This window comes from Cyprinodon tularosa, unplaced genomic scaffold, assembly GCF_016077235.1.
Source record: "Cyprinodon tularosa strain WSP-4 unplaced genomic scaffold, ASM1607723v1 ctg76, whole genome shotgun sequence".
Classification (NCBI taxonomy): domain Eukaryota; kingdom Metazoa; phylum Chordata; class Actinopteri; order Cyprinodontiformes; family Cyprinodontidae; genus Cyprinodon; species Cyprinodon tularosa.
The window spans coordinates 1,459,833-1,478,193 of NW_024039518.1; the positions used below are offsets into that span (position 1 = coordinate 1,459,833).

The 18,361-nt window shown below is 38.4% G+C and overlaps 1 protein-coding gene across 1 annotated transcript; it reads right to left on the reverse strand.

The window, feature by feature from the left end:
• Positions 1–263: 263 nt before the first annotated feature.
• Positions 264–16,540, reverse strand: LOC119773411 (probable ubiquitin carboxyl-terminal hydrolase creB). Its single transcript, XM_038270413.1, has 12 exons — positions 16,517–16,540; positions 16,369–16,420; positions 11,792–11,891; positions 10,112–10,230; positions 9,699–9,769; positions 9,499–9,621; positions 5,723–5,818; positions 4,164–4,295; positions 3,943–4,074; positions 3,794–3,834; positions 3,525–3,562; positions 264–2,420 (listed from the first exon to the last, which is right to left on the reverse strand). The coding sequence occupies exons 2-12, from the start codon at positions 16,385–16,387 to the stop codon at positions 964–966; spliced, it is 2,328 nt and encodes a 775-aa protein (XP_038126341.1). The 5' UTR covers positions 16,388–16,420; positions 16,517–16,540; the 3' UTR covers positions 264–963.
• Between the last annotated feature and the right edge of the window lie 1,821 nt (positions 16,541–18,361).

Genomic DNA, 18,361 nt, shown 5'->3' on the forward strand with positions numbered 1-18,361 from the left:
CTAAGTTACTTTTGAAATGAAGTAACTAGTAACAGAAACTAGTTACTGCTTTTCAGTAACTAGCACAACACTGCCACAGAGGTAAAAACTGTGCCATTAATGTTTTTCAAATAATCATTAGGCAATGCATAAAGAAATAAAGAAAACCATGACATATAAATAAATCGGTCTTGTTCTTGGGCATACTGAATTAACTATGACTTGGACAAACAACTACAAATAAACACATCTCATCAAGGTGACAATCCAAGTTTATTGCCGAATACAAGAAAACTAGAAATAAAAATGAAAATACAACATTAATACAAACATTTCCTTTTTGAAACCCGTGGCATTTAATCAAGTAGTGTACAATTAACTTATTAGAATATAATCAGCAAAACAAATTCAAAATTAAAATCATTCTTTAAGACATATGTCTCAAACTCAAATCCTTGAAGACAGATATCCTACAACTTTTACATTTCTCCACTGCCCTACACACCTGCTGATAAATGAATAAGGGGATTTATTCAATATTTAGCTAAGAAATCTGAAGCTGAACCCTGTTTGATTTAAATACAAACTGTTTTAGAATCTCAGTTTTAATTCCATTTGTCACATAGAGTAGATTACTAATGCCATCTGACCCCATTGTTTTAGGGCTTCTTATGGTGTCATTGTATGTTTTTAAATCCAGAAGAGGATATCAATTTATGTCCTACCTAGCTGAATGTTTATTTTAGGTATACATAATAAATGTGAAATACATGGAAAACAAATATTGTTCTTTTTCAAATGATATAGCAAAATTTCAGTTGCAACAAATACATTTTAAATCAATAGATTAAACTATTTTTTAATGTTATTGGAAATCAATCAAATTTAATATAAAACAACATGTCTAAACAAGATCTATTACTGACGGAGAGACAATGAGACAAGCACTATACAACTATATTACTACTTCTATTATTCCACCCCTTAATCACTATCTCCATTTTCAGTGGTTGAGAAACACATGAATTTTGATATTTTATTCTTGCTCTTCTTCCCTCTATCCTTTTTGATATGCTTCTTGCTAACAGGGAAACAGAGCAAATGGGGATTACTTCTTTTCAAATTTAGGTTTCCCTCAGCTACTTGAAGCTCTACATTTAAGGTAGTTTCCTTTTCTTTTGGCTGAGTCATTGCATGCTTTTTAGCCTTGCTGGCTGCCATAGATGTTGTTGTTTTTTGATTGTCCTCCGAAATGATGTGTACTCGTTCTTCAGTCATGTATTGTAACACTTTACTTTCTTTGCCACGTGACCTTTTATTCTCACCTGATATGCTCCCACTGCTTACTTCTGGTACATTGGCAGACTTCCTTGAGCTATGTCTTCCACCTGCAGAAACCTGGACTGGATTTTTAATACTTCTTTCTTTCTCCTTTCCAGCTGCTTTTTCCCCTCTCTGTCTCTTTTTTGTCCATGTTCCAGATTGTCTATGACAATCCTCAACATCTTCATCGTCTCTACATTTAGTGTGGGTTTTCAAACAATGTTCTTCTTCTGGACCATTGTCTTCTTCAGTGTTTCTCTTCTTCTGATGTGGTGTACGTTTGTCTTGGTGAGATTGTGCCATTAGTAGTTTACTTGTTTCTTCATGTTCAGTATCTAACCTTTTCTGCCAACCAGTTGTGTCAGTGTAGACATTTTCATTTTTCTGTGCTTGATCTTTGTAGCTTGCACTGTGATCTATATGAGCATGTTCAGATTTGTTTTCCTTACTTTCAACATCTCCTACACTATTGTGATGGCAACCAGTGACAGGAGCTTCCCCGTTTTCTTTAAAAGTTGTTTCATTACTATCCTCATCTGATGTATTGTGATACTCATCAGTTTTAAGGGCTTCATGTTTACCATCAGTTTGTTTACTCTCCTTCCCCTGATCACTTAGTGAAACATTATCAGCTTTTTTACCAGTCATCAGTGTGTTAGTATTATCATCTATCTCCCATGTCTGTTGTTTCTCATTTGGGTTTGCATCGTTTATCTCACTTTGGTCTCTAACAGATTTTTGAGTATTTAAATCTCCAGACAACTGTGTCTCTTCCTGCTCATCACTGTTTGTTTTCTGAATAGCTTTGCCCTCAGCATTTTCTGTAATATGTTTATCGTCTCCATCTATCTTTTCATCCTCATCTCTGCTTTTGTCAGTTGTGCCATAAACATGCACAGCCAAGTTTTCTTTGGGTTTAGGTCTAAAATCAGGAGTATCTCTTTCTTTCTCTTTAGTGGAGTTTTCATATCTATTTTCTCGCCATCTGGTATTTTCTATCTCCATATTGTTAGTCTTTGGATCTCTGTTATCCAAGTCAAGAGATTTCTTCGTTTGGTGAACATTTGGTCCAGAAAGTGTATCATTTTGGGTCTGCTGCATTTCTTCACTGTCTTGGCCTGTATCGTCATAATCAAATTGAAAATGTTTAAATTCAAGCACAGTGGTTAGGATTAGGGGTGTAAATAATAATCGTTTTGTATCGATGCATCAATCGAACAGTCGACGATCCGATGCTTCGACATGTCCGCAAGAGTATCGATTCATGTTGTTTTTTTTCCTCCGGTCTATTTTTATCCATTTGCTCCTGGACGTAATTCTCCCTCTTGTGCTGCGGTGGCGCTAAACCTACTTTACCCTCCTACCTCGCTTCCTGGTTATACTCTTACAGCAGTGTGTTGCAGTGAGCTTGACACAGACATTTTTGATTTATGCTCAATATTGAAGCGTGGTCTTTGCTACACACTCTGGGTCTAGATACGGCCGAGGCGATGAGGAAGTGGGGGCGAGTTTAGTCCGACAACGTATGATCTTTGACTGTATGATCTGGTTGAACTGTAAAGTGCCTTGAGATGACAGGTGTTGTGAATTTGGCGCTATATGAATAAACTGAATTGAATTGAGGGCCAAAAAGAGCGGAGATCCAGGTGGAAAAAGGGTCCCAGCGTTCTCGCGCACCTTGCTCTTCTAAGGGGTCAAACTTCACGAGTTGTTTTCCGCAATTTCGGTCATACAAACAAAACAAGCCGGCGTCCTGTCTGCGGCACTGTTTGCTGTCTGCTACAATTAGGGAGGGATGCAACGGAGCGCCTGTGGAGGGGGCGGGGACATCTGGAGCCGAGGTATTGCATTGCACTCATTGCACTGATTTTGTGCAGTACTTTTTTATGCAAAGCCTTTCAGAATCTATAATGCAGGGGCATTATGGAGTACAACTATTCTACTTCTGTTATTTGCTGTTGTTTCTCAAATAAAATGCATAACGATATTACAGCTTTCATTGATTTATTTCAAATTTGAAATATTGTCTAGCCTGTAAGGTAAAAAAAATGAACCAATGAATCGGATCGTATCGTGGTGTATTCTTGAGTATCGAAGATAATCGAATCATTGGGTCAGAAGATCAATACTGAATCGAATCGGCATAACGGGTGTCATTTACACCCCTAGTTAGGATCATGCAGTATAATATATGATATGAAAAATAATTGGTGCATTCTCACCTTTCCTTCTGTAAAATAGAAGATACGCACTGGAGGATCTAGAAAGAGCAAAGGGAAATGATAAACCACATCTCTCTAATATAAATTTGTCTATAAATAAAGATGGTTTGAAATGTAATGTTTTAAAATTCCCAGTGACAACTTTATTAGTGCTGCACACAGAATGCTGAATAATTGCTTATTTATCTGTTTGAATCAGCATTGCAAGAATGCATTTAATAACAATATTATGATTAACAATTTTTCTTTGAAAAACCATATATACTTACCTTGCAATGTTCTCCTTTCCTGGACAGTTTTTTAGCTCAGTCTGATATATGGACAAAAGGAATAAGGTCATATTTCAATTGTTTTTAACTAACTCTAGAAGGAGAATGATTGGAGCATTTCCAGTGCAGAGAAACTTGCTGTCTCTTACCGGTGAGACCCAAGTGTCATCAAAGCAGTACCATGTGTTTCCTTCATCCTGGGATTTTATTTTTGCGTAGTAATGTCCACTTCTCAGGTCACCGGAATGATCCACAACAGAATAGAGCTCATATGTCTGATTCTAATCAACATATTAAAAAAATAACCAGTTTAGAAATCTTGAATAAACAGATTGTGACTAATGCATAATAAAGAATGCCTAAATTATACCTCCGGTATGTGTAATTCATAGGGAAAATCAACATTACAGTTGATTTTCACATATGACATGTATTTGTAGCTGAAGTCAAACCTCTTCAGCAGCAGAAGCAGAACATCTGGGTAACGGTTTATAACGTATTGCTGAAAAAGATAAGGTGCAGTTGTGGTTGTAAAGAAATGTTTTACTTTATCAAATGTAAATAAAACTAGAGTTTATATATACACTATATTGCCAAAAGTATTTGCTCACCTGCCTTGACTCACATATGAGCTTAAGTGACATCCCGTTCCTAATCCATAGGGTTCAATATGACGTCGGTCCACCCTTTGCAGCTAGAACAGCTTCAACTCTTCTGGGAAGGCTGTCCACAAGGTTTAGGAGTGTGTTTATGGGAATTTTTGACCATTCTTCCAGAAGCGCATTTGTGAGGTCGCACACTGATGTTGGACGAGAAGGCCTGGCTCTCAGTCTCCGCTCTAATTCATCCCAAAGGTGTTCTATCGGGTTGAGGTCAGGACTCTGTGCAGGCCAGTCAAGTTCATCCACACCAGACTCTGTCATCCATGTCTTTATGGACCTTGCTTTGTGCACTGGTGCACAGTCATGTTGGAAGAGGAAGGGGCCAGCTCCAAACTGTTCCCACAAAGTTGGGAGCATGGAATTGTCCAAAATGTCTTGGTATGCTGAAGCATTCAGAGTTCCTTTCACTGGAACTAAGGGGCCAAGCCCAGCTCCTGAAAAACAACCTCACACCATAATCCCCCCTCCACCAAACTTTACACTTGGCACAATGCAGTCAGACAAGTACCGTTCTCCTGGCAACCGCCAAACCCAGACCCGTCCATCAGATTGCCAGATGGAGAAGCGCGATTCGTCACTCCAGAGAACGCGTCTCCACTGCTCTAGAGTCCAGTGGCGGCGTGCTTTACACCACCGCATCCGACGCTTTGCATTGCACTTGGTGATGTATGGCTTGGATGCAGCTGCTCGACCATGGAAACCCATTCCATGAAGCTCTCTGCGCACTGTTCTTGAGCTAATCTGAAGGCCACATGAAGTTTGGAGGTCTGTAGTGATTGACTCTGCAGAAAGTTGGCGACCTCTTCGCACTATGCGCGTCAGCATCCGCTGACCCCGCTCCGTCAGTTTACGTGGCCTACCTCTTCGTGGCTGAGTTGCTGTCGTTCCCAAACACTTCCATTTTCTTATAATACAGCTGACAGTTGACTGTGGAATATTTAGGAGCGAGGAAATTTCACGACTGGATTTGTTGCACAGGTGGCATCCTATCACAGTTCCACGCTGGAATTCACTGAGCTCCTGAGAGCGACCCATTCTTTCACAAATGTTTGTAAAAACAGTCTGCATGCCTAGGTGCTTGAATTTATACACCTGTGGCCATGGAAGTGATTGGAACACCTGATTCCAATAATTTGGATGGGTGAGCAAATACTTTTGGCAATATAGTGTATATATATATATATATATATATATATATATATATATATATATATATATATATATATATATATATATATATATATATATATATATATTATTCACTCACTCTGCTGGCATCAACTTTTATGTCACAGTTCTCACAGTACATTTGGTTGTCTCCGTTAAATACTGTAGGCTCAAAAAAGTTCTTGATGCCATTCTCCTGAAAAATGTGAAAGAAAAATTTTATGAATTAATGCAAAATAAAAGCAAATGACCCAATAAGATACATTTTAATAGAATACACATGACACAAAAACAACAAGCAAAATAGAGTAACACTTACAAGAATGTCTATTTTTACCACTGCTTTGCTTTTTCTGAGTTTCTAGGCAAGAACCACTAACCTGGATTGAATAAATGTGAAAGGAATCCTGGCCACAGTAATCGAACCTTGCACACAGAATCACAATCAGTGCAGCTAGACACAAGTGCTTACTTTTCCATCCATCCATCCATCCATCCATCCATCCATCCATCCATCCATCCATCCATCCATCCATCCATCCATCCATCCATCCATCCATCCATCCATCCATCCATCCATCCATCCCCCTTTCTTCATATAGGCTATCATTTGATCGTTCACGCTCTCCATAGTTCTCCTGTGGCGCGAGCACAGGGCGACTTTAGCGAGCATGCGCGTTTCCTGTCGCTTGCGCGGTGACTCGTGCCGCCTGCGCTGTGCGGAGATGCAGAGGAAACCGTTATGTGATGGGGAAACGCAGCTCAACGTAACACCGGTATTTCCATGTGGAAAACGCTGTTTTGTCTGTTTCATCCTCACTCTCCATCTCTCTGTGTGTGCTGTACGTTAACACCCGCCAGCAGAAACACCCACCTACCCAACTGACAGACGGAATCTCACTATACATCAGCCATCCTCCCCTCTCACAACACAAGGCGTGCACCTCTGGATGACCTAAACAATAATCTTTAATATCTCTTAAACAAAAGTAACACAAACAATATTTTTTCTGCACAAATCTGCACTAACGTTGCACTAACCATTCAGTCTATTTGCAGAGTTTTTTTGACGTGGGTGGGGTGTCAGCTTCACGCAGCTGCGCACGAGTCCTATCATGAAAAAAGGTTCATTGTGCGACCTGAGTAACGCGCAGTAACGGGGTGTCTGCAATGGTAACTGCGTTATAGTTACAGTCAAAGTAATTAGTTAGATTACTCGTTACTAAAACAAGGCAACGGCGTTAGTAACGCCGTTACTTTCAACGCCGTTAGTCCCATCACTGAAAATAGCCTATATCATGTGTTATCACTTATCTTTAAAGTTCATATAATTTAATAATGCTAAACAAAAATGTGATAAAGACAACTATATTATTGATGATATATTTATTAAGAACACATTTCAAAGAAAAATCTAAACTTAATCAAATTGGGCTGAATAAACACGCTCATTTAAACCTGACAGGTGAGGCAAACGAAACAGAAATTCAGAATGGAGCTTCCAATGAGAAAGCTTCAATGTTCATGGTCCTGAAACTAAACCACAAATTATAATTGTTACATTTAGAATCAGCCTTACATTTGGTTTTGTAAATATTCCACCAACTAACAAATTAGTGGGACACGTGCCTGTTGGTGCGTACACATGTTTTATCCTTGGTGGCACTTGCAAGTCCTTCTCAACAGAGAGCTTGGTCTTGTTTTTCATATAAACAAGGGTGGAGAGGGGCTGCTCAGTGGCGCAGCGGGTGGCACTGCTGCCTTGCAGCAAGAAGGTTCTGTGTTTGATTCAGCATGGTGTTTGCTTGTTCTCCCTGAGCATGCGTGGGTTCCAGCTTCCTCCCACAGTCCAAAACCTAACTTAGGTTTATTGGCTTCTCTAGATTCTCCTTAGGTGTGGGTGGTTGTATGTCCTGTTTGTCTCTGTGTTGCCCTGCGATGGACTGGCGACCTGTCCAGGGTTGCCTCTCGCCCGTAGACAGCTGGAGATAGGCACCAGCACCCCTTGCAACCCCAATTGGGACACGTGTGTCAGATAATGGATCTGACACACCTACCTGTGGAGAATGCCACAGGTAGGTGAAGAAGCTGGTTGATAGCGTGGCAGGAGAGGATTGGGTATTCTGATGCATGAAAAAGTCAAAAGTGATAGAGTTGGAGCTCTTTAATTTTTAGTTTCAGCTTGCGGTCTGCACGGATAACACATGTTAAAGGAATAGTACACCCAAAACATGATTAGCCTTCATTTTCTACTCACCCCCATGCTGAACAACACTCTGGAGTACTTTTTTGATATCTCAAATGCATCTGGAGATCTGGGAGGCTTCTTGCTGTCTGCTGACATTCAAATAATGGAGGTCTATGGTGACCGAGAAAGAAAGGTCCATAAAAGTCCACAAAAACGTGTCAATATTCCTCCTTACTGCTCGTCCAATGTATTCCAAGTGTCCTGAGTGGGTAGCATCCAGAATTTACTCGAAATGAAGTCATTTAGAATGTTTTTAGAGCATAAACAGTAGTGTATAGGATTTCCTGAAAGCGCGCACATGCGCGTTCACGACGCTACGGAAGCTGGCAGACCAAACCAGATGAAAGTGCGCATTCAGCGTCTGCTCTGCCAATAATGCAAGCGTAGAAGAAGAAATGTGCTGTTTACCTGTGCAAAGAAAGAAACAACGAAAGAAAAATGTCTGAGGACTTCAGTGTTGAGGAAGAGCATGAGTTCTTTGCCGAGCTGAATGCGCTGGTTTGGTCTGCCGGCTTCCGTAGCGTCGTGAACGCGCAGGTGCGCGCTTTCAGGAAATCCTATACACTACTGTTTATGCTCTAAAAACATTCTAAATGACTTCGTTTCGAGTAAATTCTGGATGCTACCCACTCAGGACACTTGGAATACATTGGACGAGCAGTATGGAGGAATATTGACACGTTTTTTGTGGACTTTTATGGACCTTTCTGTCTCGGTCACCATAGACCTCCATTATTTGAATGTCAGCAGACAGCAAGAAGCCTCCCAGATCTCCAGATGCATTTGAGATATCAAAAAAGTACTCCAGAGTGTTGTTCAGCATGGGGGTGAGTAGAAAATGAAGGCTAATCATGTTTTGGGTGTACTATTCCTTTAAGGACTATTTTAAGCAACAGGTGTGCCTTGAAATTTACATATGTCCTTTGGTATACCTTGGACACAAATAGTTTGGGAACCACACCACACAAAAGTGTCTACGGCAGCTCACTTTAGATTATAATGATCTACCTTTTCTCAGGATCTGATGTGGTCCTTACAAAACAACACTGTCCAAATGAAAAAAAGGACTAGGAGATACTGAGTTTCCTGAAGCAGATCAGGAAGAAAACCTTTCATAGGACATGGTCATCTTCTAAACCTCCATTTTTCAGTGTATCGTGTGTTAGTTCAACAATGTGTGACTGTGCTAATCCACAATGCAGAACAGAATGAACAGTGAACAATTATATCTGCAGAAAATACCTTTGGTTCTTCTAACCTTTGGCTCATCCAGGACTTGAACAGGTCTATGGCCAGGTTAGGTAGGTAGGATTATTTTTAATCAAGATTATCCTACTAGGACAATTTCACACTAACCAATGACTTTATCACTCTCTAATGACTTTGATTCTGTGTTTGACTGCAGCATCCACAGATTCTAAAAACAATAGCAGATTATAATCCCTGATCACAACTCTGAGTGACCTCATGTTGGTTAATTGATTCACCAGATTCATGTAACATTGTATAACAATAGACAATGAGTAGATCACATTAGCTGCCCGGTGGTTGAGTACAAAACTTCTCCAAGGTTTGAAAAGCATGTTTATCTGCAGCAGAAACATGCTGAGAGAGAATTAGATTCTCACCACACTGTAGATTTCTTTGGAGTCCAAAAGCTCCAGAGGAAGATGCCAGAAAGGTCCAATGCTGTCAGTAGGTTGGTCACATACTTTACAGATGGTCACGTGATTAAGCTCTCCTTGGAAGATCTAAAAGAAACACCTTTTATAAATTTTTATTCCTTTTAATATAAAAAAATTATATTTGAGAAAAAATGAATTTTAACCTTGGATGCTTGATAACTGGTAGCCCTTAAAACCTTCTCGAAGTACTCTGCTGCATCCTGCTGTTCATACACTAAAACAACGGGAAAGAGAATGTTAATGTCTTCTTCCTTTATTTTTCTTAATTCTAATTCATAATGAACTTGCAAATCTGTGTCTGGAGACAAGCATGGCAGGCAAGAAATATTTTTACATTTTATCAATAACAGAAAAAAAAAAAACAATGTTTGGTCCTTGTAAGAATATATATTATCTGTGTGTATTAGTAAAGAATATGATAATTGGAGGATTGCATTCGAAAATTGTATATAAACAATAACTGTGCTTTTTTTAACAGGTATGGTTTCATGTATAGAAAATGACTTTAGCTATTTAAAATATGTATTAGTAAAGGGAGTACTTATACAAACCCTACCATTCTGAATGTCCAGGGCTTTTATTATTTTTGATGTGTTTGTTTGCTTTATCTGTAAATCTTCAAATAAATCTTTTAGATGATGACCAATTTTCTGGGAAGAGTTTTCTTCGACAGACCTATATGAATAAAAAAACATCATGAGTGAAACACAGCAACACCTAAACCTTGTTTACGTTATTTAGAGTTAAAGAAGTAAACCCTATGTCATTATTAGGGTTTAAAGGGGCCTAGTGAAAAACAATGACTTACACCAGTAGCTTACCTAACTTGCATACAAATACTGTCTTATTGAATTATGGCACCCTGTTTGCTCATTACTTAATATATCATTTTTTTGGGCTAGTTTTCATACAATTTGTAAGTAAATGAAAGCATTTTCCATATTTACCAAAATAAGACTGCAGGTACGATACTGTGTGCACAGTATCGTATAAGTAAACCTTGTATAAGTAAACAAGGCAGTAATGGAGCCAAACAAGTTAGGATCTTACCCCAGTAAAGGGTTAAAAAAAATATGAAAAGTCTGAGATCAAGTGTGAAACAGTGGAAAAAATGGTGAATGCTTGAGGGATTAGAGACGAGTAGCGCTTGGAGCACAATACAGACATTTGAGTTCATTATATTGAGAGCTAAAGCCTCCAAAGCTGCGAAGTTGATGGATGCATTAGCAAATACTATCAGGATATGGCAAAAGCAATACTATCCTTTACGAAATTGAAAACAAAAATCTAAGTAAACATCTACTAAGATAAAAGCTTGCCATATATTGTTTGATTTTTTACATTAAACATAAGGATTTCAGAGTTATCTGTAGGTATAATTTGTAAGTATACCCCTCTAATGTAAATAGATCGGCTACCTTTTACTTACTTCAGAACTGATCTAAAACTTACGTTTCAATCGCTGTCAATATAATGTGTCAGTAAAACGTTAACAGACACAATGAGCATCAATATTGAATTCATTTTAAGAATTTTTGGTTTGGGCATTAAATGCTCATAATGTTCTTAAATAGATGTTTTATAACTTCAACAGTTTGACTTCACAGTGAATTGTATTCGTTTAATCAAGATATATATGTCACATTAATATCAAATGCTTACACAGTCCCACACTAATAGTAATAAAAGTCCAGCTTCATATAAGCAGTTGGACTTTTACCAAAGCTTTTGAAACCTCAAAATTTCCTGCTTAACTGAGGGTTCATGTTTAATTCATATTTAACCCTTCTTGTTAGAATCTTTTTAGTAAAACTGAATAGTTTGTGAAAATCACAAGTATGATTAACAATAAAACCCCACAACATGATGTGTTTATCACCAAGCTGAGGTTTAAAGATGCACAGATCTGGTAGTATTGGACAGGCATCAGGTACATGGTCAGAAAATACTGAATTAGTGAGTCTCTACTCAGATTATCAAAGTATCAACATCAAAATGACATTCATGCCCATGCTGGCTGTATGCAAACACCTTGAATGTTTATATTAAAAATCAAAGCTAAAACTAAAAAAATATATATATAAATTCCTTGTGGAAAATTAACTGCATACCAAGAATAAAGGTAAATACAAAATATACGCAACTCTAGGGTACAATTTTTATTTCTATATTTTTAATTTTGCTGATAGATTAGTTTGATTAAGTTTGATTTAATAAACTTTAAGAAACAGCAAACCTGTTCACAGCCTCTCTGAACTCCTTGGTCATAAACAGAACCTGCAGGATACTGTTTAGGTAGCATGTAGATCCTTGATTGATCAAGCCGTAGTATGTGACTGCAAAGAGATGAAAATAGCATGTGTGAATGACTTAACTAGCTTTAAATTAACAATACTAACTACTGATCCAAAAGAATAAAGCCAAAATAACTAACAATGACACACCGTCCTATTTACCAAACATTTCAACTTTTTTATGTTGTACCTCAAAGGTCTGTACTTGTGTCTCTCCTTTTCATGATCTATTTCCTACTACCTGTCAATCATACTCACCTCTTACCTTGCACTTACATGCTGATGCTCTTATTAGTTCTATGAAATAAAACCAAGGGAATTTCAACTGAAGCCTTGTTTTTCACCTTCAAAGAAATAAACATCACTGAATGTATACCAACATACCTGGCTGCTCTTCAGCTCCCACTTTTCCAGCTATTCTTGCCCACTTACGCCTTGCATGTACACTATGAGTTAAAACCCCATTAGCAGCTGGGCCTCCTGCACTATAACCTCTCTGCCACAGAAGATTTAATTTTCAAATTCCTCTCTATTGGAGGCTTGGTGGAAGTTCAACTGAAGAATCTGATTGCTCGCCTTCATCCACCTACGATGCAGCCAATCAGCTTTGAACCACACCTCCACAAAAGCCAATCAGCATCCAAAGTTCATCTTAAAAGGCCTCCGATCCGCATCATCTGCTACCTAGTGAGCAGGCAGTGGTTGCGTTATGACTTCATTCACATGACCCCGTTTCTACCCACCTCCTGCCCCTCCTCCACCATCGTAGCTAAAGCTTCATCAGTGTCTGTCATGATCTGGCCTGTTTGCTCTCCCTTAATTGATAATCTCTTTTACCTGCCGTTTTCCCTCCCTGCCTCAATTATAATTTATTCCTCTCACCTGTTTCCTCTGGGTTATATTCAGTTCAGCCTGAGCATTCAGTGCCAGATCATTATTTGTCTTTCTGTTAGCCTGTCTGTTCATTTCTAGGTTCAAGTTCTGGATTCTGGCAGCCAGTGTAAAGAGGGTTTTAGTGTTTGTCTCGTCTCTTGATCGTCCACTGTTCCTCACCCGCGGAGTCCTCTGGGTTTTTGGCTCATTATGGGGGGAGGCTCAGTTTTTATCCAGTAAGCCTGGCTCCAAGGAGGAGACCAGTTTAAAGGTCCTGCATCAAGTTCTGGTTCCACATCCTGTCGCTGCTACCCTCTACCACTGAGCCTGCCTGTCTGCACCTGATCCTGTCTGCTCCCGCGTGACTGCCTGGTCCCAGTCAGACTCTGAACCCACCTGGGAGCTCTATGATGTCTGGGAGACTGGATCCTGCCACCTGTCTGTTCCAGCCTGATCTGGATCCTGTTCTGTCTGTTCTGAATCCCTGACCAGGATGGGCTTCCTGCAAGACCTCTGGAACTGCAGCACTTGGGACATTCTTGGACTGGACTGTTAAACCAGGCAGGGGCGTGCACACATAGACATTAGGTGGTGCTAAAGCACTAGGAAGTTTGCCCTCTATCAAAGAAAATGCCCTTTTGGAACTCGTTTTTTTTTAAATTATTATTAATATTATTAAGATTTTACTGAGGTCGGTTTTGAAATGATCTTTTGAAAACCTGAGCCATTAAAAACGACTGAAACAATGCCCCGAAATGACCGACCTACTTGCGCACAAACGACCAGCCTCTCTCTCTTCCTTTGTCACGTGAACTCGCTCGGTCGCCCGCAGGGCATGCCAGATGCGCAGCATCATAGCAGTTTTCAGATAGCAGGAACGGTCGCTGACAGGCTGCTTCTCCCGTGCCCCATTAGCCAGGTAATATACAGATCAAGCAGAATCATTTTGTTGTGCATTAAAATGTCTCATTCAGCAGCACCAAACACGCATTTTGCCGACTGGTCACCAGATAAACCAGTTGTCTCCTTGTAAGATGCTATTTTACTTTTTATATTTTGTATCAATATTTTTTTTCTTAAGTGTATACATTAGTCTATTTTATTGCATGACGTATACCCACAGTTTTTAGATATTTTTATAATTTTATTTACCTATTCCATATTATATGTTTCATGTTGCACGATTGTACCACAAAAAATTCCTAGTTTGTGAACTCCTTCACTAACAATGGCAATAAACCTGATTCTGAAAGTTTTACACTGTAGCCCAAGTCAATGACAGATAACGTGAGGACGACCACATAGGCTACAAATAATTTTGGTAGAGTTTGCAATTGCAAATACGGAAGAGGATTAGGGCCACTGAAAAAAAAAATAAGTTAACTGATTTTTAAATTTTATTTCAGTTTAGTATGGGAAAAAAGTCAGAATGCTGACTTTAATCTCATAATTCTAACTTTTTTCTCATAATTCTGACTTTTTGCTGAGAATTCTGACTTTTTGCTCAGTATTCTGACTTTAATCTCAGAATTCTGACAATAAAAAAGTCAGAATTCTGACTTTTTTCCCATGTTAAACTGAAATAAAATTTAAAAATCAGTTAACTTTTTTTTTTTTCAGTGGCCCTAATCCTCTTCTGTACAAATCTATGTGTTAAGACAAACGTTTTATGTTGTATAGGTTTTGTTAGGCAACATAAATTAACACATTTTGGTCTCTTTATTGTCTTAATTGTATATTGATTTAGTAATTGCAGCACAATACCAAGAAAGGAAGGTTAATCATATTGAAAAATCTTAAAAGCTGTTCACATTTTATTTTTAAGTGGTTTGTGCAGCAGGTTTTAAAATAGCTATTATTTTGTAGGCTACCATAAATCATATCCACGTGACAAGACTTCCAGTCATGTTGCCCTAATAGCCCATTATTTAAACTAATGTGGCATATTTGTTAAAGCTATTATTATTATTATTATCATTATTATCATTATTATTGTCATGATGGTTATTATTAATATATTGTAGCCAGTCACAGCAGGGAAGCTCTATACCAGGCATCTACAACCTCGGTCCTCGAGGGCCGCTGTCCTGCAGGTTTTAGAGATTTCCTTGCTCCAGCACAGCTGATTTTAATTGAAAGCTGATTAACAGACTTTTGGTCTACTGCGATCATTATAATCAGCTGTGCTAAAGCAGGGAAACCTCTAAAACCTTCAGGACAGCGGCCCTCGAGGACCGAGGTTGGGGATGCCTGCTCTATACCATCAACATCTACCAGGACAGGAGATGAGGAAGAGTTCAGGGAAGACACAGAGACAGAAAAAGACCAGGATGAGGGAGAACAGATGGGTGAGGGAAAACAGGGAGATGAGCCAGATGAAAGAAAAAGAAAGATGAGCTTTAGTCTGTTCTGTTGGTGATGTGACTTTTTTCCATTGAAAACTCACGTTTAGAGAATGTTACAAATAAAAGTCAAATTTCATTCAACATGCGTTTATTTTTTTTTTATAATTAAGTGTTACACGTGCGCTAAAAAGTGCCCTCACCCCCCTCCTGAGCACCTGCCCCCCAAAATGTCTGTGCACGCCTCTGAAACCAGGTAAGTGACCAACTCAGATAATCATCTTCTGTCAGCTGACCTGTGTTTACCTGTGTTTCTCCCACAGAGTGCCCCCCCTCCTGCAGTATCTGCGAGCCACAGCTCCACTTTAGTTTTGTTGGTTATTTAATAAACGTTTTGAACTTTCCTACTGACTGTCTCTCCTTGAATATTGGGTCCATCTGTCCGCCTTTCATGACAGTGTCATTCCTCCTGGACTCATACTACATTCCACGACTCATTTCAACCGGTCCGGCAGAAGACTGCCATGTTGAGCCTGGTTCTGCCAGAGGTTACTTCCCAACAGAGTTTTTCCTCTCCACTGTCGCTTCATGCTTGCTAATCATGGACAGATTCTCTCAACCTGTGTTATCCAAACTGGACTTCTAGGTCCCTGAGCGAAGCTCTAATATCAGCTGACACAGTCCACTGGATCTCCCCATAAAGCTCAGCATACTAACCAACAGTCTACAGACTGAACAACTTCCTCTATCTCCACTCAACCAGTCCTGTTCATGCATATCTATCAAAATTCCGAGCTATGTTTCCTGCCGAGGTCTAAGCACCAAAGAGAAAGTAATTGTATCAATACATTTCTTCTAATTGTCTTTTCTCTTAAGTGAGTTTTTTCAGATTGAACTGCCTTTCAATGCTCCGTTAAAAACGAACCCTTTAAGAAAGGCAATAACCCGTTTCTTTATATTTGACACCCAGTTAAACAAAAAAATATATAAATATTAATCTATATCAATACCCATATAAAACTCCCTGTGCAATAACCCTGTATAATAATCCTACTATAAAAAATCAAACTGTCATGTCGACGCACTGTATATACTGTATATATCCCATGCACCCTTATCTTCCTTTGGCACATTCTTGTAGGCTACTTTGTCTATTTGAGCTGATGTAACGAGTATATTTCTCCACTGTGAGATCAATAAAGACAATCAATCAAGCAATATAATCCACCTGCAGACCTAAAAGACCAACAGCTCAAACTTTTACCAGAAACTCCCATGATTTGATGGGCTGTTAAAGAAATTACCTTCTGTTTTATTCGGCATATTTCGTCCCCTCAGGAGTCGAGTCCATGTACTCTACTAGAAGCAAAATATTATTGTCATATAATTTTTTATTTTTGAAAACTGTAGACAAATTTTTATGAAAAGCAAAATAAGACAGCATTAACCAACCTGTTACGACCAACTTCCACAGCGTCTCTCCTAAAGTGTAAGTAAACGCTTTCTCTTTCGTTCTCTCTCTCTCTCTTTTTTTTTTTTTTTTGGTTAAGCTGATCAGCTGAGATGCTGCATTCAAGAAACGTCGAAAATCTAGCTTTCCAAGTAAACAACATTCCCGACAAAGATCGAAGCAGTTCCGATGTGTTGATTAAATGGTCGTTATTAGTGGTTATCAGCCCTATAGAATGGTTTCAATTTGCGCCTCTCTACATCCTAGCAGGTTTCTTATGGATGACAATATGTAGTATATCACTAATAAAAGCAACTTCAGCCACGTCTAATACCTTAAAGTTTCTCTTTCTTTCTTTCTTTCTTTCTTCTTACTTTATACTTTTTATCTACTTTATTTACAGCCTACCTTCTTTTAAAAAACAACAGCATTTTAAAGCTTTACTACGAGTCAAAGCCGCATGTTTAAGTCACACAGATTTAATGTGGTGTTTAAAAACAACTATGTTAAGAATATGAGATTTTGTTTTGGTATGGGTTTCTCAATATGAACAACGTGCTGATCTTTTTTTTAACAATAGGTGAACTACTAAAATGATGTTCAGATTGCACATTTAAATAGATTAATTGATTCTGCGGGTAAAAATGGATAACTCCAGGGTTAGGATTCATTCAATGATAACAACCTACTGTGCTTTCCAGGAGACTCAATCTGAAGGCTTTCTATAGGACTGATAACAGCTAATAACGGCCATTTAATGCAATGATAAAGCACTGACCTAAATTTATAGGCTAGTCTAACTGTATTTAATTTAGATTACAGGGTTTACTTTACAGTTATAGTCTCATAATCACAGGATTGATTATATTATTCACTGTTATTTGAAAAAATTACGGGACCATTAAATATTTTTTACATAGACTATTTAAAATCAAATCTTAACTATATAGAAAGAAATTCAAGTAGACTTGACACGCAACAAAACTGATTGAAATCAAATATGTTGTTTCTTTTTAACATAAATGTAACAGATATAACTGTTTTCTAATAGAGAAATAAATTAGGTCATCTACCAGCAGGGGCGGAGCTAGATGGTGGGCAGGGGTGGCCATGGCCACCCTTCACTAATCACTGGCCACCCCTGTGGCCACAGCTACCATTTTGTACCCTTTTAATACAGATGGTGGCAGCAGTAATACTCTCAAGTGGTATTTGAAAAACATAAAAAATTATTATGTTAACAATTACTTATGCAAATCAACATTAAAGATGATAATTAATGCTCTTTTCAGAACTAGATTTTGTGTCAAGCAAAACAACAACTTTACAACAACTTTAATCATGTGTCTCTGAAAGTCATCTAGGAGTCTTCAGTAAAATCATAGATAAATAACTATTTTAGTACAAACGTAATAATCAATTTATGTTGATATTAGTAATTGTAAAGATCAATTTTATGCAGAATGATTGTTGATAAAAGTAATGACAAAAAGTAATGACAAAGGAAGAGATGTTTGTCCCAGAACTCACACCTGAAAGGAATTGTATACACTATAAATTTTATCTAGAAAGCACAGATGTTTGAATATACTAGTCTATTTGTTAGCAAAGGTTGTTATAATAATAGTTTGTCTTAATTAGAGAATATGAATGTTGTGCTTGTTAATTTTCCTGTTGCAATAGTGTAGATTGACCCTGAATTTCTGGCGGCCTATCTACTTTTTGCCCCCCCTCAGTGTACATTGGTTATTGCCTGGCCACCCTTATAAAAATGTTCTGGCTACGCCTCTGTCTACCTGGAAACGCTTATAATTTATATCAGCAAGATTTCTGGTTGTTTTAATTTT